Raw genomic sequence first — 21,811 nt, 5'->3', positions numbered from 1 at the left:
ATTTTACAGATGTACAGATGACTGTACTATATACCAAAAATAAAGCTGAAAATAATGCTGCATGAACCGGTTATGTTGAATATGGTCTGAAAATCTACTGAGAGGATTGAAAATTTGAGTCTGGAAGAGGATGGAATTTTGAAATGGAAAATGTGAAGGAACTCTCTCTCACACACTGTGTGTGTGTGTGTGTGTGTGTGTGTGTGTGTGGTGCTGCAGGTGGTTTCTCGCGGCTCTACTGGTGTGTGTGCGATCAGATGAACGTTCCCTTCAGAGACGAGGTGCAGTGGGTCAGTACAGCTCTATTCTCTCCGTCTCATCTCGTCTGTGTCTCAGTGTCTGTCTCACAGCTCTGTGTTTGTCTCTGAAGGACGTGGACACCATCTACCTGTCCCAGGACACACGGGAGCTCTGTCTGCAGGACTTCATACACCTGGACAACAGGTGACACACACACCACAGCTGCTGTTAATACAGCGGTGGCCAAAATGATCAGAACACTAGTATTTTCAGCAGCTAAAAAATGGTTTTAACTCAGTTATTTCTATCTTTTGCTGTAGTATATCAGGAGGAAATATCAGTTTGCATTTCCAAACATTCATTTTGCCATTAATTGTAATAATCCAGTGAGATTTTTGTGATTATTTTGGCCAGTGCTGTGTATATCGAGCGCACATTCATGCTGTGTTTGTGTTGTTGTGCTCAGGGATCTGATGGCCATCACTGCTGCTCTGGAGTTCAACCAGTGGTTCATCAAACTCTCCATCAAGGACTTTAAACTGGTGACTGAGTGTGTGTGAGAACGTGAAGCAGATAGAGGATGTGCTCATACACTGATCATGTGTGTGTGTGTGTGTGTGTGTGTTTAGAGTGCAGATCTGTGCGATCAGATACTGAGAGTTGTGTCTCGATCCACCAAGCTGGAGGAACTGACGCTGGACAACACTGCACTCAAGAGGTAGGTACACACACGTACACACACACACACTCACACGGTTCTACTTCGGCTCGCCGAGCGGGATTGGAACCGCAGGCACGGGAGGCGGGCGCTCTAACAAGGAGGCTAAAGGCCACGGCCTCCAGTGTCTGACCTCTTTGAGATCAGGGCAGTGAGGTTTACATGCAACAGCATTTACTGGCTTACGATAGTTACACACACACACACACACAGACAGACAGACAGAGAGTATATTCACATGCATGTGTCCTGTTTTATCACAACAGTATGTTTTACTGTATTTTATTGTGCATGTTACAGTGATTTTGCTCAGAAGTTTGCTGCTGCAATAAATCAGAATCCAAACTCAGTGTTACACACTATCAGTCTGGCCAACAACTGCCTTGAAGACAAAGGTACAACACACACACACACACACTCACATACGTCTGGTTTGCTATCCTTGTGAGGACTCTCCATAGGTGTAATGGTTTTCTGCTGTACAGACCGTATATTCTGTTGTCCTACACCTAACAGGAGACTACAGGCATTGTTTACCTGTGACACGAGTCCCCATGAGTCTTACTGACACAAAACAAAAGTAATGTGGTTTGGGAAAAACAACAAAATAATAAGGACATTATAACTTTGGATGGGGCAATAATTGAGGTAGTATTTTCATATAAATATCTCTGAATCTGGCTTGATAGCTCCTTGACATTTTCTACCCGCATAACTAATCTCCAGAAGAAAGTTAAATCTAGACTTAGTTTTTGTTTGAAATAGATCTGTGTTTAACGTCAGCCAAGAAACATCTTGTTGAAACTACTATTTTGCCCTTGTTTGATTATGGTGATGTGATATATGCACGTAAAGGTGTTCTGGAGCAATTAGATGTGTTGTATCATGCAGCAGTTAGTTTGATTACTAATGCACCTTACAGAACGCATCCTTGCGAATTATACTCTCTTTTGAATTGGACATCATTGCAAGATTACAAAGGTTTGCTGGGTTTATTACCTGAAAATCTTCAAAAGTTGTTGAAATCTCATTCTAATACATATACAACTAGATCATCGAATTATATTTCCTTGGCTATTCCTAGAAAGAAAACTACTTATGGTTGTTCCGCTTTTGAATTTGCTGCTCCAAATGATTGGAATATGCTACAAAAGTTATTGAAATTGGAGACAAATATTATAGTATGTGCATTAAAACAATTACTAGTGAGTGCTCTGACCTTGACCTGTAAATGTTTTAACTGAGATTTTTTTATTTTTTTATGTGAATTATGTATTGTGATATATGTTTGTATGTCTCAGGACATATTAATTCTCCTGCCAGGCTGTTATTGTAAATAAGAACTTGTTCTTAATTAACTTGCCTGGTTAAATAAAGGTTAAAGTAAAAAAAAAAAAAAAAGTCTGTGTGTATTCAGGTTTAAGTCCCCACCTGAATAGAAAAACAGGTACACACACACACACACACACACACACACACACACACACAAATACACACATACTTGAGCTGAATGATTTGGGGGGAAAATCTAGTTGCAATTTTTTCTGACAATTAATGCAGAAAAAAATATGCACTTGATTTATCATAGCCCACATTCGCACTGTTTTTGACCCATTCAATATGACTGCAAGTAATTAATTGTTATTACTAAATAAAAATATTAAAATAATAGATATATTGATGTTGTAGCTAATAATATGTTAAAATGCAATGTCATGTAAAATAAAAAGTGCATTTTATTTTACAGCACAGGTGTCGTTTGTTAAACCCCTACTGTTTTAATTTTATGTTTTTGTATTGTGTGTGTGTGTGTGTTTAGAGTGCAGATCTGTGCGATCAGATACTGAGAGTTGTGTCTCGATCCACCAAGCTGGAGGAACTGACGCTGGACAACACTGCACTCAAGAGGTAGGTACACACACGTACACACACACACACTCACACGGTTCTACTTCGGCTCGCCGAGCGGGATTGGAACCGCAGGCACGGGAGGCGGGCGCTCTAACAAGGAGGCTAAAGGCCACGGCCTCCAGTGTCTGACCTCTTTGAGATCAGGGCAGTGAGGTTTACATGCAACAGCATTTACTGGCTTACGATAGTTACACACACACACACACAGACAGACAGACAGAGAGTATATTCACATGCATGTGTCCTGTTTTATCACAACAGTATGTTTTACTGTATTTTATTGTGCATGTTACAGTGATTTTGCTCAGAAGTTTGCTGCTGCAATAAATCAGAATCCAAACTCAGTGTTACACACTATCAGTCTGGCCAACAACTGCCTTGAAGACAAAGGTACAACACACACACACACACACACACACACACACACTCACATACGTCTGGTTTGCTATCCTTGTGAGGACTCTCCATAGGTGTAATGGTTTTTCTGCTGTACAGACCGTATATTCTGTTGTCCTACACCTAACAGGAGACTACAGGCATTGTTTACCTGTGACACGAGTCCCCATGAGTCTTACTGACACAAAACAAAAGTAATGTGGTTTGGGAAAAAACAACAAAATAATAAGGACATTATAACTTTGGATGGGGCAATAATTGAGGTAGTATTTTCATATAAATATCTCTGAATCTGGCTTGATAGCTCCTTGACATTTTCTACCCGCATAACTAATCTCCAGAAGAAAGTTAAATCTAGACTTAGTTTTTTGTTTCGAAATAGATCTGTGTTTAACACGTCAGCCAAGAAACATCTTGTTGAAACTACTATTTTGCCCTTGTTTGATTATGGTGATGTGATATATGCACGTAAAGGTGTTCTGGAGCAATTAGATGTGTTGTATCATGCAGCAGTTAGTTTGATTACTAATGCACCTTACAGAACGCATCCTTGCGAATTATACTCTCTTTTGAATTGGACATCATTGCAAGATTACAAAGGTTTGCTGGGTTTATTACCTGAAAATCTTCAAAAGTTGTTGAAATCTCATTCTAATACATATACAACTAGATCATCGAATTATATTTCCTTGGCTATTCCTAGAAAGAAAACTACTTATGGTTGTTCCGCTTTTGAATTTGCTGCTCCAAATGATTGGAATATGCTACAAAAGTTATTGAAATTGGAGACAAATATTATAGTATGTGCATTAAAACAATTACTAGTGAGTGCTCTGACCTTGACCTGTAAATGTTTTAACTGAGATTTTATTTTTTATGTGAATTATGTATTGTGATATATGTTTGTATGTCTCAGGACATATTAATTCTCCTGCCAGGCTGTTATTGTAAATAAGAACTTGTTCTTAATTAACTTGCCTGGTTAAATAAAGGTTAAAGTAAAAAAAAAAAAAAAGTCTGTGTGTATTCAGGTTTAAGTCCCCACCTGAATAGAAAAACAGGTACACACACACACACACACACACACACACACACACACAAATACACACATACTTGAGCTGAATGATTTGGGGAAAATCTAGTTGCAATTTTTTCTGACAATTAATGCAGAAAAAATATGCACTTGATTTATCATAGCCCACATTCGCACTGTTTTTGACCCATTCAATATGACTGCAAGTAATTAATTGTTATTACTAAATAAAAATATTAAAATAATAGATATATTGATGTTGTAGCTAATAATATGTTAAAATGCAATGTCATGTAAAATAAAAAAAGTGCATTTTATTTTACAGCACAGGTGTCGTTTGTTAAACCCCTACTGTTTTAATTTTATGTTTTTTTGTATTGTGTGTGTGTGTGTGTGTGTGTGATTGACAGGTGCTGTGGTTCTGAGCTCTGCTCTGTCTAAACTCACACCTGGACTGAAACAGCTGGATCTGTCCAAGAACTCAATGTCAGCTAAAGGTGATCACACACAATATGAAGTATTCATTTATGATTTGTATTTTCAGGACAATAACAGAAAGTAGTCGTTGTGTGCTGTGTTTAATGTGTGTGTGCGTGTGTGTGTGTGTGTGTGTGTGTGTGTGTGTGTGTGTGTGTGTGTTTCAGGTGTGAATGTTCTGGCTCAGTGTTTTGGTTCCACATCACTTACACACCTGAACCTGTCTGGAAACACCCTCAGAGACGACATACCTGTATGTTCACACACACACACACACACACACACACACACACACACACACACACACACACACACACAGACACACAGACACACACAGACACACACACACACACACACACACACACACACACACACACACACACACACACACACACACACACACACACACACACACACACACACACACACACACACACACACAGACACACACACACACAGGCGTCATGCATTCATTATTTTTGAGGCGGCACGACTGAAGATGTGTGTGTGTGTGTGTGTGTATATGTTTTATTTATTTATTCATTTTTTTATTAGAAATATACCCAAACGTGTTATCTATATCATGAAATATCTTGATCTCAAATATGTGTAAGTAAATTTATTTTGCACCTTATATATTATGTGAGCTGATCTATAAGGTGCGATGGGCAAGTAGTGTAATCTCTGAACTAGGCATAAAACCCGTCTTTTTAGGCTACTTGTACCAGATATGCGTGTCATGCCATAACATATTTTTTTAACACGACTGGCAGGCCTATTTAATGTGAATTTAATAAAAACATTGTAATTTACTAATTATAGCACTTTCATTGTACAGAAAGAAAGAAAAGAACATTTACATTATCAAATAACTTTTTCAAGCACTCTCAAAAACTCATTATAATCACTGAAGCCGTTTACACTGTTAAATTAATATCCTACTTACATCGTACGCATATCTGCACTTTATTGTTTCTGATGAGAGAATTCCTCAGAGAGCAGAATTCATTCAGCGAGTGTTTTAGCGATGACTCATCTGAACGCCTCTGATTGGTCAATGCATTCATAAGCTCAACAGAACCGTGTGTGATTGGTTATAATGCTCAGCTGAGATTTGAATTTAGCAGCTGATGCTGTCGCTGCACGCTCTGATCGCAGGTGTGACTGTATGAAATATAAGAAAATATCATTCGGCTATTTTTTTTCTTTTGTCTTTTGGAAGCTGCATTCAAAATCCACTTGGCTCAGAAATCTGAGGGTGCACGTGCCCCCTTACTTTGAATGGGCATGACGCCTCTGCACACACACACACACACACACACACACACACACTTAATTAGTGTGAATTAGAGTGTTAAGTTGTGTTGTTGTGTTTGTAGCACCTGTGGGGTTTCCTGTCTCAGTCCAACCGTCTGCACACACTCGACCTGTCCAACAGCGACTGTTCCCTCGACCTGGTGAGACACACACACACACACACACACACACACACACACACACACACACACACACACACACACACGTGTGTTACACTGCAAATTGCTGACAGACAAACTGTGTGTTCTTCAGGTGTGTTCATCACTGTTGCGTGGTTCCCTCAAACACCTGACCGTTCTCAACCTGGCCAGAAGTGTCTTCAATTACAAGTACAACACACACACACACACACACACACACACACACACACACACACACACACACACACACACACACACACACACAGATGCTGACGTCTCTGCTGGATCCAGCTGTCTCAGTCTGATGTTCTGTTCTGCAGGAAAGGGAAGGAGTTTCCGTCCTCCTTCAAGCAGTTCTTCAGCAGTGCTTTGTCTCTCCAGAACATCTGTCTGTCTGGAACCAAACTACCTTCTGAAGGACTCAAGTGAGTCTCCATCTGTCCATCCAGACCATGTTCACGTGACGCTGATGTTCTGCTCGTGTTCTGCTAATGTGCTGCTCCCATTCTCCAGATGTTATGCTGATGTTTTCTTGATGTTCTTCTGGCATTCTTCTGATATTCTCTTGATGTTCTGCTGATATTCTCTTGATGTTCTGCTGATATTCTCTTGATGTTCTGCTGATCTTCTCTTGATCTTCTTCTGATATTTTCTTGATGTTCTCCTGATATTCTCTTGATGTTCTCCTGATATTCTCCTGATATTCTCTTGATGTTCTCCTGATATTCTCTTGATGTTCTCCTGATATTCTCCTCATATTCTCTTGATGTTCTCCTGATATTCTCTTCTTGATATTCTCTTGATGTTCTCCTGATCTTCTCTTGATATTCTCTTTATGTTCTCCTTATATTCTCTTGATGTTCTCCTGATCTTCTCCTTATATTCTCTTGATGTTCTCCTTATATTCTGTTGATGTTCTCCTGATATTCTCTTGATGTTCTCCTGATCTTCTCCTAATATTCTCTTTATGTTCTCCTTATATTCTCTTGATGTTCTCCTGATATTCTCTTGATGTTCTCCTGATCTTCTCCTTATATTCTCTTGATGTTCTCCTGATCTGCTCTTGATATTCTCCTGATATTCTCTTGATGTTCTCTTGATGTTCTCCTTATATTCTCTTTATGTTCTCCTTATATTCTCTTGATGTTCTCCTGATCTGCTCTTGATATTCTCCTTATATTCTCTTGATGTTCTCCTGATCTTCTCCTGATCTTCTCTTGATATTCTCCTGATATTCTCTTGATGTTCTCCTGATATTCTCTTGATGTTCTCCTGATCTTCTCCTGATCTTCTCTTGATATTCTCCTGATATTCTCTTGATGTTCTCTTGATGTTCTCCTTATATTCTCTTGATGTTCTCCTGATATTATCTTGATCTTCTCCTGATATTCTCTTGATGTTCTTCTGATGTTTGATGTCTTCAGAGCACTGCTCCTGGGTCTGGCCTGTAACACTAACCTGCGAGATATTTCTCTGGACATCAGCGGCTGTGAGGTACTGCACTGAACCTTCTGCTGTCGTTCTGACACGTGACTGCTTCGGTTGGTGTTTGTTGTGTGTTCCTCACACGTTGTTGTTCTTGTGTTCAGTTGCGCTCAGCAGGCTCTCAGATTCTGGAAGGCTGTATCGCTGAGATCCCGAACATCACCAGCCTGGACATATCAGACAACGGTTAATACACACACACACACACACACACACATACACACAGATTTGTTGTCAGCTGTTGTGTTGATTCAGGAGGATTGTGTGTTTGTGTCTCAGGACTGGACTCAGATCTGTCCACGCTGCTCGTGTGGCTCAGGAAGAATCGCTCCATCAAACACTTGTCCATCGGCAGGAACTTCAGCAATATCAAAACCAAGTGAGACTCTGCAGCTTTGATTCAGTTTAGAGGTCATGTGACCTTCACAGATCAACAGAGAAAAACAGGTTGCAAACAGGATGCAGAATATACAGTTACATTTATACATTCAGCAGACATTTTTATCCAAAGGTTTAGTATAATTCAAATTTTTTTAAATGTTTTTGAAAAAAGTCTCTTCTCCACACCAAGGCTGCATTTATTTGATCAAAAATACGGTAAAATCAGTGATGTTGTGAAATATTATTACAATTTAAAATAGCTGTTTTCTATGTGAATGTCTGATAAAATGTAATTTATTTCTGTGATGCGCAGCTGAATTTTCAGCATCATTACTCCAGTCTTCAGTGTCACATGATCTTCAGAAATCATTCTAATATGCTGATTTGCTGCTCAACAAACATTTCTGATTATTAGCAATGTTGAAAACAGTTGTGCTGCACAATATTTTTTGGAAACCATGATACATTTTATTTTTCAGGATTCACAGATGAATAGAAAGTTCAAAAGAACAACATTTATTTGACATAGAAGTTTTTTATAACATTATAAATGTCTTTACAGTCACTTTTGATGAATAAAAGGATTAATTCACACGTCTTACATTCTGAATGTGCGTGTGTTTCTGTGCAGAAATCTCGGGCAGGTTCTGGTCTCTCTGGTCCACATGATTCAGGAAGAAGATTCTGTAAGTCTGTAGATCCGTCACGTTTGAGATACTGCAGGGTAGCCTATGTTGTTTAACTGTGTGTGTGTGTAGCCGCTGGCGTCTCTGTCTCTGGCAGACTCAAGGCTGAAGGCGGATCTGTCAATGGTGCTGAATGCGCTGGGAGGAAACAGCAGTCTGACCCATCTGGACATCAGCGGGAACAGCATGGGCGACTTTGGGGCGAAGATGCTGGCCAAAGCCCTGCAGGTCAACACCAAACTCAGGTGCTGCACACATCGACCACAGGATCGTCTGATACACACTCATGTACACAAATGTACAGTGTTCATTGTGTGTATATTTCAGGACTGTGATCTGGGACCGAAACTGTGTCAGTGCTCAGGGCCTGCAGGATGTGGCTGCTGCTCTGGAGAAGTGTGTCTGAGCTCTTCTTTAGCTTCAGATTCAGTGTGTGTCTGATCATCAGGTTCAGTCATGTTTGTCGTTCATCTTCTGCAGGAATTACACCATCAGATTTATGCCGGTTCCCATCACAGACGCGGCGCAAGCTCTGAAGAACAACTCTGAGAAAACTGAAGATGCCCTGATGAAGGTCTGAACACAACACGAACATATACAGTCATGTTCAAAATATACAAAGATATGCTCTAAATATGCACAAAAACACTCTAAACATTCAAAAAACACACTCTAAACATACACAAACAAACTAAACATACACAAACATGCTCCAAACATACTGAAACATGCTTTAACTATACTCAAACATACACAAACACACTCCAAGCATACGCAAACATACATAAAACATACTCAAACATACACAAACACACTCCAAGCATACGCAAACATACATAAAACATGCTCAAACATACTCAGACATAAACACACTCCAGACATACTCAAACACGCTCTAAATGTGCTCAAACATGCTCTAAATGTACTCAAACATGCTCTAAACATACACAAACATGCCGCTCCAAACATACTCAAACATACACAAACAAACTCTAAACAAACTCAAACATAAACAAACACACTTCAGACATACTTAAACACACTCTAAACGTTCTCAAACATACACAAACACGCTCCAAACATACACAAACATGCTCTAAATGTACTGAAACACACTCTAAACATACACAAACATGCTCCAAACATACTCAAATATACACAAACACTCTCCAAACATACTCAAATGCACTCTAAACATACTCAATTTGATTCTGATTCTGAAATATACACAAATTATAAACATACTCAAACACACTCTAAACTTACACAAACATGCTTTAAACATACTCAACACGCTCTAAACTTACACAAACATGCTCCAAAGATATACAAACATGCTCTAAACATTCTCAGATATACACTTACACTCTCCAACCATGCACAGACATGTCCAAACATGCTTAAACACGCTCTAAAAATACACAAACTCCCAGAAGCTCTTTTTTCCTGTGATGTGCCTCCCATGATGCTTTGTGTGTGTGTGTGTGTGTGTGTGTGTGTGTGTGTGTGTGTGTGTGTGCAGATGGAACAGTATCTGCTGCGTAACCATGAGAGCAGGCGATACCTGCAGGAGCAGGCGTTCAGACTGCAGCAGGGCCTCGTCACCAGCACAACACAACAGGTGACTGATCGTATCTGCAGAGCGTATATATACTCAGCATTCACCATAACTGAAAACACAGAGTGTTTATTATTTGATTGATAGGATCATATATCAGAGCATATGTGCCTCTGTCAGTGGTGTGTTCATTCGCCAAGTCAAGTCAAGTCAAGTCACCTTTATTTATATAGCGCTTTTAACAATACAGATTGTGTCAAAGCACTTAACAGTATCAAATTGGAAGATAGAGTGTCAGTAATGTATAATGATAAGATTAAACACTCAATTTTCAGTTAAAGGCATTTCATTACTGAATTCAGAGATGTCATTGTCCAGCTCAGTTTAGTTTAAATAGTATCTGTGCAATCAAATCGGCGATAATCGCTAGAAATTAAGTGTCCCCAACTGAGCAAGCCAGAGGCGACAGCGGCAAGGAACCAAAACTCCCTCTGTGACAGAATGGAGGAAAAAAAACCTTGGGAGAAACCAGGCTCAGTCGGGGGTCAGTCCTCCTCTGACCAGACGAAACCCGCAGTTCAAAAGTTTATATTTCAATTTTTTATTTTGTTGCAATTTCTAACAATAATAGTATTATGTAGTTAGGTATTTAATTATATTTTTAGTTATTTTGTTATATTTTTAGTTTTATTGTATTTATTGTATTTGTGTGTGTGTGTGTGTGCAGGTGATGGGGCAGGTGTGTGTGCAGGTCCAGGATCAGCTGAACTCTCTGCGCTTCAGCACGAGTGACAGAGTTCAGCAGGACATGAAGACGGCCGAGAACCTGATGAGAGATGCCAAGACCTCCACAACAGTGAGAGACACGCACGCACGCGCGCGCACACTCACACACACACACACACACACACACACGTATGTCTTATTTGCTATCCTTGTGGGGACTCTCCATAGGCGTAATGGTTTTTATACTGTACAAACTGTATGTGCTATTGCCCTACACCAACCCTACACCTAAACCTACCCCTTACAGGAAACTTTGTGCATTTTTAGATTTTCCAAAAAAACCCATTTAGTATGTTTTTTAAGCCTTTTGAATTACGGGGACATAGGCAGTGTCCTCATAAACCACCTTCAAATTGTCATACCTCTGTCATACCCATGTCATTATACAAATTTTGTCCCCGTAAACCACAAAACCAGTACTCAAACACACACAAACACACACCCCAAAAACTGTTGATGGGTCCATATGACAATGATGTTATTACACATACCCTGAAAGAAGATTAAAAACATGATGTGCTTCAGTTATTAATTGTTTTTCTGGTTGAAGACATCCTCAGCATGAGGTCTGCTCACGTTCAGTTTGTCTCATGGTTGTGTTGAACCAGCCCTTCATAAGTTATTGGATTGCAGTGTAGGGCTATTGTAACTACTAAGTCTGTAAGATGAGTTTTGTTTCTCTGTCTGTAGCTTCTGCGCAGTCTGTATCACCTGCGCTCAAGCGGGCGAGTGGCGGGCGGCAGTGACGGGTCAGCAGGTGTGTGTGCAGCAGGTGCAGGAGAAACTGTGTTCAGTGGCAGGAGAGATCAGCGCTCATAGACCAGCAGCTGCAGGTACTGACACCTTCCCACTCACACACACACACACACACACACACACACACACACACACACACACACACACGTATGTCTTATTTGCTATCCTTGTGGGGACTCTCCATAGGCGTAATGGTTTTATACTGTACAAACTGTATGTGCTATTGCCCTACACCAACCCTACACCTAAACCTACCCCTTACAGGAAACTTTGTGCATTTTTAGATTTTCCAAAAAAACCCATTTAGTATGTTTTTTAAGCCTTTTGAATTACGGGGACATAGGCAGTGTCCTCATAAACCACCTTCAAATTGTCATACCTCTGTCATACCCATGTCATTATACAAATTTTGTCCCCGTAAACCACAAAAACCAGTACACACACACACACAAACACACACCCCAAAAACTGTTGATGGGTCCATATGACAATGATGTTATTACACATACCCTGAAAGAAGATTAAAAACATGATGTGCTTCAGTTATTAATTGTTTTTCTGGTTGAAGACATCCTCAGCATGAGGTCTGCTCACGTTCAGTTTGTCTCATGGTTGTGTTGAACCAGCCCTTCATAAGTTTTTAGATTGGAACGTAGGACTGCAGTAATGCATACTCAGACACACTCTGAACATACTCAAACATGCTCAAACATGCACAAACACACTATAAACGTACTCAAACATACACAAACACACTCCAAACATACACAAAACAAGCTCCAAACATTCTGAGGCATACTCAAACACACACAAACATGATCCAGACATACTCAAACACACACTAAGCATAATCAAACATGCTCAAACATACACAAACATGCTCCAAACATACTCAAACACACTTTAAGCATAATCAAACATGCTCTAACATACACAAACATGCTCCAAACATACACAAACATGCTCAAACATACACAAACATGCTCCAAACATACACAAACACGCTCCAAACATACTCAAACACACTCTGAACATAATCAAACATACACAAACCTGCTCCAAACATACTTAAACACACTCTAAGCATAATCAAACATGCTGAAACATACACAAACATGCTCCAAACATACTCAAACACACTCTAAGCATAATCAAACATGCTCAAACATACACAAACATGCTCCAAACATACACAAACACGCTCCAAACATACTCACACTCTGAACATAATCAAACATAATCAAACATACACAAACCTGCTCCAAACATACTTAAACACACTCTGAACATGCTCAAACATACTCAAACATGCTCTTAACGTACACAAACACACTCTAAACAAGCTCAAATATACTCAAACATGCTCATACACAAACACGCTCCAAACACACTCAAATGTACACAAACAAGCTCTGCTCACGTTCAGTTTGTCTCATGGTTGTTTTGAACCAGCCCTTCATAAGTTATTGGATTGCAGTGTAGGGCTATTGTAACTACTAAGTCTGTAAGATGAGTTTTGTTTCTCTGTCTGTAGCTTCTGCGCAGTCTGTATCACCTGCGCTCAAGCGGGCGAGTGGCGGGCGGCAGTGACGGGTCAGCAGGTGTGTGTGTGCAGCAGGTGCAGGAGAAACTGTGTTCAGTGGCAGGAGAGATCAGCGCGCTCATAGACCAGCAGCTGCAGGTACTGACACCTTCCCACTCACACACACACACACACACACATCACCATCATACTGACCGGTTGAGAAATGTGTGTTCAGGGTTTGCTGGTGTCCATGTTGGATACGGCTCAGAGCGTGTGTCCTCACATCATGCAGCAGGCGCGTTTGCGTGAAGATCTTCTGCATGCCAGCGAGGGGAGGACGAGTGTGTCGAAAGCCTTCATCACCTCCACTCTGCTGGAGCAGTCGGCCATCGACATCATCAATAAGATCAGGTCAGCTACGGCTGCGCTCAAGTTTACACTAGTATTATGAGTTAACACAGGGATTCACAAATGTCAGATGAACCCCTTTAAGTCAATATTTCAGTAATTTAACAACACATTCACATGTTCATGATTCTCTGATGTCAGTTAATGGTGACATGGCATGCTAGAAAACTGTTATATTTTGATTTTTAAAATATTTTTCTATTTAATTTTTTCTATTTAATTTTTTGCTTTAACTTTAAGCATTTTAATCTTGCATTTTATGATTTAATTCATTTTTAGTGTTTTATTTTTATTACTATTTTTAAATCATTTCTTTATTTTAATTATTTTTTATTTTTAGTATTGTTGTTTTATTTTAAAATGATGTATTTTGATTTAGCATTTTTATGATTTAATTTTGAGTGATTTTAATTTAATTGTTTATTTTTATAATTTTTTTAAATTTTGCATTTCATGATTTAATTTTTATAATTATGTATTTTAAATTTGCATTTATTTTTGTAAGTGTCTTATTTGTTTTTATTTTCAAATATATTAATTTGACCTGATTGGACAATCTTATTATCCTCAGCGTCTTTATTGCTTAATTTTGGATCACACACAGTCACTTTGAGAGCCAAACAGTGTGTGTGTGTGTGTGTGTGTGTGTGTGTGTGTTTTCAGTGAGGTGAAGCTCAGTATGGCATCATGTCTCTCTGATTACATCACTGATGAGATCCTACAGTCTCTCTCTCGCTCTCAACAAACACTGGTGAGATTTACATTCACAAAACTACACTTTATCACAGTGTACGTGTGTATCTAATTCACGTGTATGTGTGTATGTGTGTGTGTGTGTGTGTCAGGCGGGTCATCTCAGCAGGAGAGGACAGCAGCCGCTGCTGCATCACGACTCACAGGAGATAGAAGTTACAGACGAGGCAGAAATAAAGATGGACAACATGACACAACAACCAGAACAACAACCACAGGTACACACACTCACACAGGGCAGAAACACACTGTAAAAAATGATTTTCTAAAGTTAGGATTAGCAAATACTGCACCAAATGTTTTTCAGAGCAAAAGAGAATCCAGATGATTCATTTAAGTCATCATTTACGCGCCCCCAAAGCCGTGCCACTTTCTTTCGCCTGTGGAAGACAAATGGAGACGTTCAGAATGTGCTATTTTTTATTTTTTATTATTTTTTTTATATTTTGTATTTTTATGATTTAATTTTTAGCAAGTGCTTGTTTTTTATTTAAAGTTTTTTAATTTGGCTTTTTTTATGATGTAATTAATTTTAAGTAAAACTAATAAAAAGGCATTAAATCACAAAAATGCACAATTAAAATACATAATTTTAAATAAAAAACAAATTAATAGAAAATATGCATTTTAATTTTATTGTTTTATTTTGATTAATATATTTTTAAATGTTTTTTAGTTTAAATATTTTATTTTGTTTTGTTTTTATTTAAAAAGTATGTTTTTTATGATTTAATAATTTTTTATTTTATTTTGGTTGTTTTTATTTTAAAATGATTTTAACTAGCCATTTTTATGATTTAAGTAAAAATGACCTACAACTCATGAACTTCGGTTTGGGAAACCCTAAACAATTATACATGCTGAAGATCTTAACATGAGAATACATTTTTAAGATAGATTGATTGATTAAAACGTATTTTAATTGTAATTTTAATGTATTTTAATTTTGCATTTTTATCATTTAATTTGAAGTGTTTTACTCCCGTGGAACACATGGTTTCCTACAATGTGATCGTGAGCACCAGAAACAACAAGCACGCCATGTTTGCGCTGTATATATGAATATTCACGAGCGTAAATGAGATCGCATCAGATGAATCTGTGTGTGTTTGTATCTCTAGCGGACACAGAAAGCCAAGAGGAAGAGTATTCACAGTCGGATGTTCAGACCCATGTCTGCCGCATTCGGTACGTGTCGAGCACTTCCTCAGTTATAATTAGTGTTTCTGAATTACTGATGATTAACTGTGTGTGTCAGAGCTGGGCTTTGATCTGTGTAAGGCGTTAGAGGACGTCTGTGTGGACGATCTGCTGCCGCCGCCCCTCTCCCCGACCCCGCCCCCGCCCCCGCCCCCAGTGGAGGCGGAGCTACAGCAGCCTCGGCCAAGGCGCTTCAGCGACCTGCCCACAGAAGACACGCCCACTCTACAGCACGTCACTAAATTCAGGCCGCGGCGGACGAAGAAATCCAAACCCAGCAGAGCCGCTGTAAGACACACAAACACAGACTATATCTGATTAGAGTTCAATACAGTTACCACAGAATCAACCGATTTCAAAATGTTTTTAGTCATTGAAATGAAGCTGAAGTTTGCCATAGCAACTAACTGAAATAAATGTGTTTAAATAATTAAGTTACTAAAACTAAAACTGAAACAAAAGTACAGCTAAATAGAAATATTGGGGGAAAAAATTATAAAAATAATGCCAATAAAAATGTCAGAAGTGACTAATAAAATTGTTGAAACCTAAAGTAAAAATGAAAATAAAAAAAAGCTAATTAAAATTTTGTTATAAAATATGAATAATACTAAAATAACACTCAAAATGTTGCAGCTTATTGAATATTATTTAAGTTTTGCTGAGCAAAGAAATACATAAATGACTAAAATTAAAATGAAAACTGAAAATTTCAAATAAAAGCTCATTCAAAATATTAATAAATACTGTTATAATATATAAATAATAATAAAATAACATTCAAAATGTTGCAGCTTATTGAATATTATTTCAGGTTTTGCTGAGCAAAGAACTACATAAATGACTAAAATTAAAACTGAAAAATTAAAAATAAAAGCTCATTCAAAACATTAATAAATACTGTAATATTTAAATAATGATAAAAATAACACTAAAAATATTGCATCTTATTATTGCTCAGTTTTTATAGAACAAAGGACAAAATAAATTAACTTAAAGTACATGACTTAAATTAAAATGAGAATGGAAATGTTAAATATAAAAGCTAGTTCAAAATAATAAATGCTGTAATAATATATAAATACTAAAAATAACAGTAAAAAATATTGCATCTTATTATATTATATCTCAGTTTTTACTGAGAAAAGGACAAAATAAATGACTTAAATTGGAAATTTTAACAATAAAAGCTAATTCAAAAATCTGTAATAATATATAAATACTAAAAATAGCAGTCAAAATGTTGCATCTTATTATCTCAGTTTTTAATTAGCAAAGGATGGAATAAATGACCTCCACAGACTGTTATCATGTCTATACAAATTAAAGAATTAAGACAATTGATATTCTGTTAGTCTACTGGATCTGAATAATGACACTAGCTGCTTTACAGCTGAAGTGAAGAGTGTTTGAGTTTGAAAATTCATAATGATTTTTGTAACATTAACACTGTTATTTTCCTCTTTTATTAATGAGAAGCTGCTTTGAATGAATCTGTATTGTATAAAGCGCTATAGAAATACACTAACTTGACTGATTTAGAGGCCTTTGGAAGTGAATCATCTGTTCAGACTGACTGGTTTATTGATCTCCGTTGTTTGGATGTGGTTCTCAGAATCAGCCAATCAGCAGAGCCGCTGCACAGGAAGTGGATGGGAGGAGCTCTGTGGATCAGCTGGACGAGGGTGTGCCGGAGTTCTTCTCCAGGAAGATCACTAACGTCAGCGTGAGGTGAGATCAGAGACTGTGACGCGTGAATTTCACCGATTACGATTCTTATCGATACCTAGTTTTGATTCTAATAAGATTAAAAAATCTGATAAAAAAAAAAAGTCAAACATTTAGATGTTAAACATTCTTATTCTGTCTTTTTACAAAGTGTTCTGTTGCATCTGAACAACATGAGCAAGAACGCTTAGGCCTTTTACACTTCTGCCTATGCTTTTAACAAAAAATACTACAGCAAAAACATCTACATTAATATAAAATTCAAACACTATTTGTGACCCTGCAGCACAAAAGCAGTCATAAGTAGCACAGCTATATTTGTAGCAATAGCCAACAATACATTGTATGGCTCAAAATTATCAATTTTTCTTTTATGCCAAAAATCATTAGGATATTAAGATCATGTTCCATGAAGATATTTTGTAAATTTCCTACCGTAAATATATAAAAACTTCATTTTTGATTAGTAATATGCATTGCTAAGAACTTCATCTGAACAACTTTAAAGGTGATTTTCTCAATATTTAGATTTTTTTGCACCCTCAGATTCCAGATTTTCAAATAGTTGTATCTCAGACAAATATTGTCCGATCCTAACAAACCATACATCAATGGAAAGATTATTTATTCAGCTTTCAGATGATGTATGAATCTCAATTTCGAAAAATTGACCCTTATGACTGTTTTTTTGCTCCAGAGTCACATATTGTTAAAGTCAAGTAAACAGTAAGCAATAAAATAGGGAAAAAAACAACAAATCAATTAGCAACAGCATAAATAAATACAACTGAACAAATTTCAGGTACAGAAATTGAAATCAAACTTTAAAAACTCTATAGTTTTCTTTTCATAAATTAAATATAGATTAATCCTCATTAAAGTTATGAAAGATATTCAGTCAATGGGTTTCTTTTGCTGTTTGATTAACATTATTATTGTTATACTCTTTAACATCTAAAAATACTGTTACACGTGTGTTTTCTTTCTCATCTGTTTATGTTCACTTAACATTCATTCATGCATTTAGCAGAGGCTTTTATCCAAAGCGACTTACAGTGCATTCAGGCTATACATTTTTTTTATCAGTATGTGTGTTCCCTGGGAATTGAACCCACGACCTTTTGAGCTGCTAACGCAATGTTCTACCACTGAGCCACAGAAACATGAAACAGCTTAAGACAAGACGGCTGTGTTTATGATGATATACTGACGTAGCTTTGTGCATATTGGTCAGTAAGTGTGAAAGAGAAGTCCAACAACTTTTTCTGCAGTGGTAATGCACGGAACGGTTTGAGAACGGTTCTCGGAAACTGGTTCTAAACTGGAAGCGGTTCTCGATACCCGACCCTAGTCCTGACGCTCGTTCTGTCTGCAGGCCCAGAGAGTCTCGTCTGAGCGGCTTCTTCTGCAGCATCAAGCACCGCCCTTCTGCTAAAGCCACGCCCACCAGCCCCACGGCAACAGCGGAGTCAGAAGCCCCTCCCCCCGCGCCGGCCGTGACCCCTGACCCCGTAGCGGCACCTGAGGTCAAAGTTCACGTGCAGGAGGGTGTCAAGCACAGCAGTCCGCTGACGGGGCGTCACATGGGTGTACAGATGCTGGGAAACGACATGCTGGCCGAGATACGAGCCAAACAAGAGAAACGCAAGAAGGTGAGGCTTAAATGTCCTATGAACAGCATAATAAGAGTCTCAATTATCATTTTAAGAGGTCTTAAATTTGGGGATGAAAAAAGAGTGATAATGTGTTTATTAAAGGTGATGATAACGCTGCATGTGCAAAGTCAAAAGTCAGAGTCAGAGCAGTTCACAGTTAATGAATATTGTGCATTTATGCCAAGCAATTAATTAAGTCAATGTTTACTTTTTGTTTTTTATTGTAGTATGTTGTATGTAGATGGTTTATCTAATTCATTTGTTTGAATAAGCAGCAGGGTTATTATTGTTAACTAAAACTAAAACCATAAAAAATGTCAATACTTAAAAATAAAATAAACATTAACTGAATAAAATATTATTTATTTTCTACATTTATTTATTTATCATCATCAGTGATTGTTCTGTCTGAGAGTACTGATGATGATGATGATGTGTGTCACTCACAGGCAGGTGTTTCTCCAGCCGCAGCAGCCAAAGCTGAAGCTCCTGATGAAGGTGTGTGTGTGTGTGTGTGTGTGTGTGAGAGAGAGTCTGATGACTGTGTTAATTTATTGTAATGTGACTCCAGCTGTGTTATGATTGTACAATCTGTGACTGAACAGGACGAGATCATGGACACACAACACAAGCACAGAAAGACAATCGAGATGAACCTGCAGTCAACAAACTCAAACACACACCTCAACACACTCCAGAACACACACCTGAACACACACCCACATCAGACTCCTGCCGCCTGTCCATCCATCCCAGCTCCTCTGACTCCATGAGTGAGTAAAACACACACACACACACACACACACACACACACACACACTGACATCTGACTCACTCTTCATCATGTCTTCTGTTGTCCAGCTCCTCCTCCTCCTCTGGCTCGTGTCCCAGAATCCCCTGCTCTGCCGGCCATCACAGAGGGGGCGGAGCCGGGTCCTGTCACTCACAGCACAGAGGGCGGAGCCTCGCCTCCCCGTGAGTTCATCATTTTCTCTCTATTGTCATGAAGTAGATTTCATATCAGAATGTTCTCCTGATACGTACCATGGGTTTTCTGGGTGTTTTTAGTTCGGCAGCAGCAATGGATTCAATTTACACTGTTAAAATAGCAAGATTTTCTGCTATCTTTGCTACTTATTGCAAATAGTGGCAATTATCTGCACTTCAGTATTGTATTACATTATAAACCAGTATGCAATAATAACGTATTGAGTGTAAATTTTAATTTGAATTCAGATTATTAAATGGATGCCAAATTATTGGGACAATAAAGCCCTCCCTAACCCTACCTGATACTTTATTTTCAACTTTTTGGTTATTTCCTTAATTTTTATTGAAAATAAATGCCTTTACGATGTGATATGAGATTTGAAAAGGGAGAAAAAAAAGTTTGGCAAAAGGCGGGTTCGAACTCGGGTGCCAAAAACACCACGGAACGTGCTTTACCATCTGCGCCACTGGAGCTGATGATTCATAGCCGCTTTTTATAATGTTGACTATCCCAGTCACATCTTGGTGGGCGGAGTTAGTGTAAATAGCCTCTGCCAACAAGGCATGCTATTTGCACTAAGTGTAAACAGACACTCCGTTTTAGTCATTTTTAGACTGTGTGTATAATATATTGTCTCCGTGTGCAGCTCTGGAGTCTCCTGCTGATGTCAGTGTGTTAGACACACACACGTCACACACACTGACGGTCAGTCGCTCCATCTCCTGTGTCCACTCCAGCACCGAGCCCGAGGACGACGCCACCGACCGCCAGCGCTCAAAGTCCCTCCCCTACTCCGCTCCGGCCAATCACATCTCCTGAACACTTCTTTTTTTAGCATAAATAATTTCTAATTAAACCTGTATGTTAAGTATGCAGCTTGTGAGCTAGATCAGTGCTTCTCAACCAGGGGGCCTCAAAAACTCCAAATTATTTATAAAATTAAAATTATACATGAAAAATTATATGTTAAAAACAATATGTACATTTCTCCTCCCCATAGTGTTATTTTAGCATCATTGAGATTATAGTTTTAAAATATTTCATTTTTATTTTTATATTTTTTGTTTTCATATTAATTTTAAAATTTTTGTGATTTTTTTGTTTGTCATTTTTATTAGTTTTTGTTTGTTAAAAATGTGTATATATTAGTGCTGTCAAACGATTAATTGCGATTAATCGCATCCAAAATAAAAGTTTTTGTTTACATAATATATGTGTGTACTGTGTATATTTATTATGTATACATAAATACACACACATGCATGTATATATTTAATAAAAATGTGTTATGGTTATATATTAAATATCTTATATAAGAATATAAAATATAAGAATATGAATATATAAAGGTATAAACGTAAATATTTTCAAAATGTTTACTGTATGTGTGTATATATATATATATATATATATACATATATAATGTAAACAAATTTTTTAATGATTAATCGTTTGACAGCACTTGTATATATTTTTATTATTATTTTCATTTCAGAAATGTTGCCTTGGAAACTATATGAAATTAAATAAGGTTACATTTTTAATGTTCTTTTTAAAGAAAAAAGTCAAGTAATGAAAATTTTTAGTTTTTTTGAACATACTAAATCAGATTTAATTGCTTTTTAATTTAATATATCAACTTTTCTTCCAGTTTCTGATAATAAAAA

The 21,811-nt window shown here is 37.8% G+C and overlaps 2 protein-coding genes across 2 annotated transcripts in view; both read left to right on the top strand.

Annotated features, from left to right (window-relative positions):
• Window positions 1-21,352, top strand: part of LOC131526228 (F-actin-uncapping protein LRRC16A) — a 31,524-nt gene extending 10,172 nt beyond the window's left edge. Inside the window, exons 7-37 of the mRNA XM_058754402.1 lie at window positions 220-290; window positions 371-444; window positions 707-782; window positions 870-958; window positions 1,259-1,353; window positions 4,709-4,795; window positions 4,943-5,028; window positions 6,155-6,232; window positions 6,345-6,421; window positions 6,553-6,657; window positions 7,657-7,726; window positions 7,822-7,903; window positions 7,997-8,096; window positions 8,730-8,784; window positions 8,857-9,029; window positions 9,112-9,180; window positions 9,265-9,358; window positions 10,307-10,405; window positions 11,070-11,198; window positions 13,419-13,565; window positions 13,645-13,820; window positions 14,481-14,568; window positions 14,663-14,788; window positions 15,692-15,758; window positions 15,829-16,058; window positions 17,386-17,501; window positions 18,874-19,150; window positions 19,603-19,651; window positions 19,759-19,926; window positions 20,015-20,128; window positions 20,791-21,352. Coding sequence (XP_058610385.1) covers window positions 220-290; window positions 371-444; window positions 707-782; window positions 870-958; window positions 1,259-1,353; window positions 4,709-4,795; window positions 4,943-5,028; window positions 6,155-6,232; window positions 6,345-6,421; window positions 6,553-6,657; window positions 7,657-7,726; window positions 7,822-7,903; window positions 7,997-8,096; window positions 8,730-8,784; window positions 8,857-9,029; window positions 9,112-9,180; window positions 9,265-9,358; window positions 10,307-10,405; window positions 11,070-11,198; window positions 13,419-13,565; window positions 13,645-13,820; window positions 14,481-14,568; window positions 14,663-14,788; window positions 15,692-15,758; window positions 15,829-16,058; window positions 17,386-17,501; window positions 18,874-19,150; window positions 19,603-19,651; window positions 19,759-19,926; window positions 20,015-20,128; window positions 20,791-20,963 — 3,440 coding nt within the window. The 3' untranslated portion in view covers window positions 20,964-21,352. The remainder of the gene's footprint in view (window positions 1-219; window positions 291-370; window positions 445-706; window positions 783-869; window positions 959-1,258; window positions 1,354-4,708; window positions 4,796-4,942; window positions 5,029-6,154; window positions 6,233-6,344; window positions 6,422-6,552; window positions 6,658-7,656; window positions 7,727-7,821; window positions 7,904-7,996; window positions 8,097-8,729; window positions 8,785-8,856; window positions 9,030-9,111; window positions 9,181-9,264; window positions 9,359-10,306; window positions 10,406-11,069; window positions 11,199-13,418; window positions 13,566-13,644; window positions 13,821-14,480; window positions 14,569-14,662; window positions 14,789-15,691; window positions 15,759-15,828; window positions 16,059-17,385; window positions 17,502-18,873; window positions 19,151-19,602; window positions 19,652-19,758; window positions 19,927-20,014; window positions 20,129-20,790) is intronic.
• Window positions 21,353-21,433: 81 nt separating this feature from the next.
• scgn (secretagogin, EF-hand calcium binding protein) overlaps window positions 21,434-21,811 on the top strand; it is a 9,470-nt gene continuing 9,092 nt past the window's right edge. Inside the window, 1 exon segment of the mRNA XM_058754401.1 lies at window positions 21,434-21,811. This exon segment is cut by the window's right edge and continues 776 nt beyond it. The gene's annotated coding sequence lies outside the window, so the exon portion shown is untranslated.

The sequence above is a fragment of the Onychostoma macrolepis genome, chromosome 19 (genome assembly GCF_012432095.1).
Source record: "Onychostoma macrolepis isolate SWU-2019 chromosome 19, ASM1243209v1, whole genome shotgun sequence".
Classification (NCBI taxonomy): domain Eukaryota; kingdom Metazoa; phylum Chordata; class Actinopteri; order Cypriniformes; family Cyprinidae; genus Onychostoma; species Onychostoma macrolepis.
This window is presented reverse-complemented; position numbering and strand designations above follow the sequence as displayed.